Genomic DNA, 7,488 nt, shown 5'->3' on the forward strand with positions numbered 1-7,488 from the left:
TCCAAAATAGTATGTCATGTGGGTTGTTTTTTGCTGTGCTGGCACCATAGGGGCTTCCTAAATGCAACATGCCCTCCAAAAATCATTTCAGCAAAATTTGCTTTCCAAAAGGCAAATGTTGCTCCTTCCCTTCTGAGCCCTCTACTGCGCCCACCGAACACTTGACATGCACCATATGAGGTATTTCCTTACTCGAGAGAAATTGGGTTACACATTTTGGGGGACTTTTTCTCCTAGGAAGATATCTCTCCTTTTACCCCTTGCAAAAATTCAAATACTGTGTCTACAATGACATGAGAGTGTAAAAAATGAAGATTTTGAATTTTCTCCTTCACGTTGCTGCTATTCCTGTGGAACACCTAAAGGGTTAACACACTTTCTGAACGTCATTTTGAATACTTTGAGGGGTGCAGTGTTTATAATGGGGTCATTTGTGGGGTATTTCTAATATGAAGTCCCTTCAAACCTGAACTGGTCCCTGAAAAATTCCGATTTTGAAAATTGTGTGAAAAATTGGAAAATTGCTGCTGAACTTTGAAGCCCCCCCCCCCCCCGTCTTCCAAAAGTAAAAACATGTCAACTTTATGATGCAAACATAAAGTAGACATTAGGGATCGACCGATCTCTATTTTTTAGGGCCGATACCGATAATCTTTGGTGGTTAAGGCCGATAGCTTATACCGGAATATCAGTATAAATTATCGGCTATTTGATTGCGGGCGCTTTAAATCAGTGAACTGCAGCGGCTTTTGCGGTGCCAGAGACCGCCGCCACCACCCGCTTCTCTCCTCTGCCTGTCCTGGGGTCCTCCTGAGTCCTACCACCGCCGCTACCCAACCCCCCCCCCCCACCTATCCTCTGCCCAGAGACCGCCGCCGCCCGCTTCTCTCCCCCTGCCGTCCCTTAGTCCAACCACTGCCGAAGCCCCATTGCCTCCCCCATTCCCGGTTTTATAATTACCTGTTCCCGTGGTCCGCGCTACTTCAGGCTCCGGCGGCGTCCTGAGATGTCACTGTGCGCACTGACTGTGACGTCACTTGTCATTGTGCAGCGCACAGCGTAACACAGGACGTCGCAGGAGCCAGAAGTTGCGCGGACCCCGGGCCCCTGGAACAGATAATTATAAAACCGAGGATGGGGGAGGCAATGGGGCGGCAGCGGTCTCTGGCCAGGGCGGTGCGTGGCATTATCGGCAAGGTAATTGACGATAACATCCAAAATCGTGAATATTGGCCGATAATATCAGCCAAACTGATAATCGGTCGATCTCTAGTAGACATATTGTATATGTGAATCAATATATAATTTATTTGGAATGTCTATTTCCTTACAAGCAGAGAGCTTCAAAGTTATAAAAATGCTAAATTTTCTCATCAAATTTTGGAATTTTTCATCAAGAAATGATGCAAGTATCGATGGAAATTTACCACTAACATAAAGTAGAATATGTCACGAAAAAACAAACTGAATCCGAATGAAAGGTAAAAGCATTCCAGAGTTATTAATGCTTTAAGTGACAGTGGTCAGATGTGCAAAAAATGGCTGGGTCCTACAGTGACGTGGAGTGACGCGTGTGTCACATGCTCCTCCATAGGACACCATGATGCGATCAGGAGAACGGGACTGCGGAGCACGGCCTTACACCAGCAAGCATCGGACATGGTATCAGGGACATTAAAAAGAGTCCCCGATACCGTGCAAATGCTGAGTATCGGCCCCGATACCAGCATCGGGACATACCTAGTAAATTACTTCTACTAAAAACTCCCAATCCTTCTAGTACTTATCAGCTGCCATATAAACCACAGGAACTTTTTTTTAAATTTCCTTTCTGTCTGACCACAGTGCTCTCTGCTGACACCTCTGTCCATGTCAGGAGTAGGATAGGTTTGCTATGGGGATTTGCTTCTACTCTGGACAGTTCCTAAAATGGACTGAGGCGTCAGCAGAGAGCACTGAAGTCAGACAGAAAAGAACTCCAAAAAGAAAAGAACTTCCTCTGCAGTATAACAGCATAATGTAAGGATTAGGATTTTTTTAATAGAAGTAATTTACATATCTGTTTAACTTTCTGGCACCTGTTGATTTAAAAAGATATTTTCCAGTGGCGTACCTCTTTAAAGTTCAACTGTCACGTGTCAAGTCAGATTTACTTTAAACAACTAAGGTGTCCATAAGAAATGCAGAGAACACCCACAATTTATGCCGCCTCCTCTAAACGGGATTATTACAGAATATAGAATTAATTCCCATTACCAGGTGATAGGTGAAACTCTTGGCCAATCACCATTGCTCCCAGCTGTCAGTGATATAGACTCTAACAGAGCCGGTGATACACAGGACACCATCACACTATGTGTCATTATGCTGCAGGCTATTAGAGCTATGTCCCCAGGGATATCTGCTGGAAGCTGATTGGTTGCTATGGGTAATGGCTCCAGTTTAGTTGTGGTTCTTACCTTCTTCTGTTCGGCCCATCATAGGGTGACATCCAAGGTTCTGCGTATGAGTCCTGACCATAGCCATATCCTTTATGGAGACAAAAGAAATAGGGACAGAGACAGGATTGAGTAAGCACAACTGCTTAGATGGGTTATCCCCAAGAATAAAATAACCTGTATACCCTACACCTAGCTTATCAGAGGGGTGGGGCAATTATGCCTAGAAAGATCTCCATTTACTCTCTATAGGCCTTCCAAACATTGCTAAGAGCTGAACTATGCCTTGTTTGTATGTCCCATAGAAAGTGAAAGGAATGGTGGCCAAGCATACACCTGCCGATCAATTCATTTAAAGAAAAAAAGCACCTCTGATGCAGAGATTTGTGGGGGTCCCAGCAGTTTGGATCCGAACAATTCAGCTAGGTCAGTGTTCTCCAACACTGTGCGTCTCCAGCTGTTTCAAAACTACAACTCCCAACATGGCCGGACAGCCAAAGGCTGTCCGGGCATGCTGGGAGTTGTAGTTATGAAACAGCTGGAGACTACTTGCACCTACTGAGCGCTCATGACCAGTGCCCATGAACTCACAAGCCCACCTTCTGTGTTCAGTTCACCGAAGAAAGAAGTGGACCTTCAGAGGGACGCCGCTCCCAGCTGCAGGTATGTACGTAGTCAGAGACCCCGCATCGGTCTCCTGTTCACCCGCACTATAAGCCAGTGTATTGGGTTTAGTTTGTGTGAACAGGATGACCGGTTTCCTTTAAAAAGATATTCCTCTCACACATAGGGGAAAATTTATCAAAACCTGTGCAGAGGAAAAGTTGTCCAGTTGCCCATAGTAACCAATCAGATCGCTTCTTCCATTTTTCAGAAATCTCATTGTTCAGAGGCTCTGATTGGTTGCTTTGGTCAACTTTTCCTCTGGACAGGTTTTGATAAATCTCCCCCCCATAATACTTATCTATAAATGTCCTTTACATGTGAATCCCACCTCTAGAATCTGTGTGTCTCTAAACATTGTTTCTTAATCAAGGTGCTTCCAGCTATCGAAAAACTACAAGACCCAGCATGCCCGGACAGCCTTTACTGTGAGTTGTAGTTTTGAAGCAGCTGGAGGCACCCTGGTTGGAAAACACTAGAAATATGGCAAATGCATCATACAGCCTGAGCTACTGGGGAAAGGTGGTGCTTTCTTAGGCTGCCTGGTCTACGTTTATAAAAAAAGCACAAACGGATGCGCTCCGTAGTGTAACACCAAAGGTGAGTTGGTAACGCTAAGTGTGAATTGCGCTTACCACATGAAGTTGTACTCCAACCAAGTACAACAATGGAACAGGGTGTATCATCAAAGGGTCTCTGCAGCTTCGTCCCGCTGAAATAGAATCACGATAAAAACAAGCAATCTCCAGGTAGCAGAGCGCTTCCATTGATCCCGCTCTGCTACCTGGAGATTGCTTGTTTTTATCGTGGTCTACGTTTAAACAGGATTAGTAAAATATTCTTCAGTTTTGTTCGGAGTATCCCTTTAAAGCAGTGGTGTCCACACTCTAGCCATCCAGATGTTGCAAAACTACAACTCCCAGCATGCCCGGACAGCCAACGGCTGTCCAGGCATGCTGGGAATTGTAGTTGTGCAACATCTGTAGGGCCGCAGTTTGGACACCACTGCTTTAAAGGGAACCACTTACCAGATATGACCCTATTTACCTGGTGGCAATATGTTCTACAAGTTAAATAAGGTTTCTAACCAAATCTTAATGTCATTCTGAACATCAACACTATAATAAGTCTCGCCGTACAGTAATGAGGCCAAGGTGGCCAACGGAGCATGTGGAATCCAGGAGTAGTCACGGAGCTCCAGAATGTCATTTCTGTCTGACCACAGTGCTCTCTGCGGACACCTCTGTCCATGTCAGGAACTGATGAAACACAAGAAAAAGATTGGAGCCGTTCATAAATGAATGTGCAAAATATACTTTAAGAAATAGATACACTAAATCATAAAAAACTGAGTACTCCCACCACAGACGGGGGACAAAAAACAGCAAGGGTGCGCCCCCCCCCCCCCAGAACCCAAAGGGAGCTAATTGAACAGGGCATGCATAAATATGGTAGCAAAAACCAATATACATAGATTCCAATAGTGTCCCAAAAGGACTACAAAGGCTACGCAAGAGAAAATGATAACAAACACATACTTATACAATGCTCCACGAGGGCCTGGGAGGACACCACCCCAATGCTGCATTTTGGGACCAAAGCCTTTCCCCTTGAGAAAGGCTTTGGTCCCGAAATTCAGCATTGGGGTGGTGTCCTCCTAGGCCCTCGTGGAGCATTGTATAAGTATGTGTTTGTTATCATTTTCTCTTGTGTAGCCTTTGTAGTCCTTTTGGGACACTATTGGAATCTATGTATATTGGTTTTTGCTACCATATTTATGCATGCCCTGTTCAATTAGCTCCCTTTGGGTTCTGGGGGGGGGGGGCGCACCCTTGCTGTTTTTTGTCCCCCGTCTGTGGTGGGAGTACTCAGTTTTTTTTGTTTTTTTTATGATTTAGTGTATCTATTTCTTTAATAAAGTATATTTTGCACATTTATTTCTGAACGGCTCCAATCTTTTCCTTGTGTTTTATCATTTGGCTATGGTAGTTTAGTAGCATTACTTATTTATAGGTGTCATTTTCTTAGAAAATTTTTTTCTTCTCTCTTTACTATTTCCTTTCCCATACTGGGTTACACCTATATTTTGATGTCTGTATAATTCTAATTTCCATGTCAGGAACTGTCCAGAGTAGGAGCAAATCCCCATACCAAACCTCTCCTGCTCTGGACAGTTCCTGACATGGACAGAGGCGTCAGCAGAGAGCACTGTGGTCAAGACAGAAAAGAACTACACAACTTCCTCTGGAGGATAGAGAAGCTGATAAGTATTGGAAGGATTAAATGGGCACTGTCACCAACTTTATTTTTTGATATGTTGTAGTACTTATGTACTACAACATATCTCTAATATACTTTGATTTTTCTTCATTAAAAAGGTTTAATTTACATTTAAAAACCGGCCACTGAAAAAGGACTGATTTTGGAGTGGCAATCAGTCCTTTTTCAGTTAGGCTGCACTCGCTCCCTGCCTGTCAATCAGACAGGCGGGAGAGAGCGCATTGGCTCCCCGGCCACTGGCTGGGAGGCCACTCCTCCCGCACATCACCGCCGCCACCGCCTCTGTCCCTGCACGCCCGCTGCCAGACTCTGCAGTAACTGCAAGTGTAATGAGGGTAAGGGGTATGCAGGGCGGGGGGGAGGAGTGAACGGGCTAGTGCCGTAGTGTGGGGGGGGGGGGGGGGTGTAACGGGCTAGCAAAAAATAAAAAATAGGATGATGGGAGCTACCCTTTAAGATAAGAATAAAATAGTTTTCTACTGGAGTACCCCATTAAATCGGGCACAGGCACAGAAGCAGCGATATCCCAGTGATAATAAATGGAGGTACCCTGGTTAGGAAACCCGGCCATAGGGGAACGTGGGGCCATGGGAATAGGGAGAGTAGAGTATGGGGGAACAATGGATGACAAACAAGGGGAATATAGAGGACTGGAGCCAATGTCTACATAACTAATAAGCAACTACAACAAATCCTGACAAAGAGCATCTAGGAAATGGTAATTTCATACATACCGGCCCCGACGTCTCTCTCTCTTCCCATATACCCGTCTCTGCCTCTCCCGTACATGTTGACGCTTCAATGTACGGTAAAATGGACTTCTCTTCGTCTCCACAGGTAACTCCGCCCACACAACGGCGCTATTGGCTGCTGTTCTTCCCCTTCTCAAACGGTTATTGGTCTACTTTACTTGTCATTCATTTTTCCCTTGCTATGATTGGCCATAATATGATTGCTCTCGCCTTTTCCGGCGCTGCGTGCGTCTCCTTCCGTTCCTAGGAAGCCCCGCCCCGCACGTAATCTGGCGGCCTATTAGATGGGTCGCTGGGGGAGGGTGATCACATGTTTAGTTGACCATGTATACTGTGAGGTGACAAAGTTGTTTGAAAGAAAAAAAAATGGTTCGCTAGGGTGAACAGTCACGTGTTCTAATACTAGGTATTTACTCAGCGTGACCCTGAGATACAGTGAGATTATAAAGTTGCTATAAAAAAATAAAAAAAGCGTTTTATTTGTATTTTTTTATTATAGAGTTTTTTTATTGTTTTTTTTTTTTTGTCTTTTTTGGGCCCAGCAGTTGTCCAAAACACAGCACATACATCTTTTTTCTGGTATATACTCAGAGGATATATTTACACGGCAGAATTTTATTGGGAAATCTGCCATAATCTACTGCCTATTGTTTTCAATGGGATTCCGCAGTCCCATTTTCATACAGGCGAATTTCTGCTGCGAAAATTCCACATTTCTCAAAAATGTTGGACCAGTCTTATTTTTTGCAAAGCAACATCCGTAAATAAGAAATAGAGAAGGAGGAGGCACTCACGGTTTCACGGTGCAGCAGTTTTCTTTATTTTCAGTGCAGGGTTGGAGCAGTACAGCATCCGCAGGACACCATTGCAGGAGCACAGGTGCAGTGACAATTGTTTCACGCCCCTTCTTGGCGTTTCATCAGACTCTAGGGACTGCTAGTGACTGTTTAAGGCCATAGACGTCAGTCCCTGTCTTTGTCTATTTTTCTTATATTTCTGCAAAATTACGCAGCGGAATCCCATTGTAATTGAGGGGGCTTAAATTTCAGCCAAATTCTCTGTTCTGAGAACACAGAAATTCCGCCAGAATTCTGCAAGGTTTGCTGAATGGAATTTTTGCGGACTTACGGAATTTCCGTCACGTGAACATACCCATAGACTTTCAATATGTAAAAGTGCCCAAAAGTATGTCAGGTCGGACCTGTTTTTGTCCCCTGTACGTTTGTGTGCAATTTTTCTTTTTTTTCTTTTAGATCGAAAACTTCTATATGCACTACTTTTCTATACCACAAAAAAACGGGAAGCCACGATATACATTTTTTTTCCTATAGAAGTATATTAATTTCTTGCGTTAT

At 44.2% G+C, this 7,488-nt stretch overlaps 1 protein-coding gene across 2 annotated transcripts in view; it reads right to left on the reverse strand.

The window, feature by feature from the left end:
* Window positions 1–6,272, reverse strand: part of LOC130367883 (A-kinase anchor protein 8-like) — a 54,630-nt gene extending 48,358 nt beyond the window's left edge. For both annotated transcript variants that reach the window (XM_056570840.1, XM_056570839.1), the window contains exons 1-2: window positions 6,116–6,272; window positions 2,460–2,529 (exon numbers count right to left, since the gene is read on the reverse strand). In XM_056570840.1, coding sequence (XP_056426815.1) covers window positions 2,460–2,529; window positions 6,116–6,170 — 125 coding nt within the window. In that variant the 5' untranslated portion in view covers window positions 6,171–6,272. The remainder of the gene's footprint in view (window positions 1–2,459; window positions 2,530–6,115) is intronic.
* Between the last annotated feature and the right edge of the window lie 1,216 nt (window positions 6,273–7,488).

The sequence above is a fragment of the Hyla sarda genome, chromosome 4, assembly GCF_029499605.1.
Source record: "Hyla sarda isolate aHylSar1 chromosome 4, aHylSar1.hap1, whole genome shotgun sequence".
Lineage (NCBI taxonomy): Eukaryota > Metazoa > Chordata > Amphibia > Anura > Hylidae > Hyla > Hyla sarda.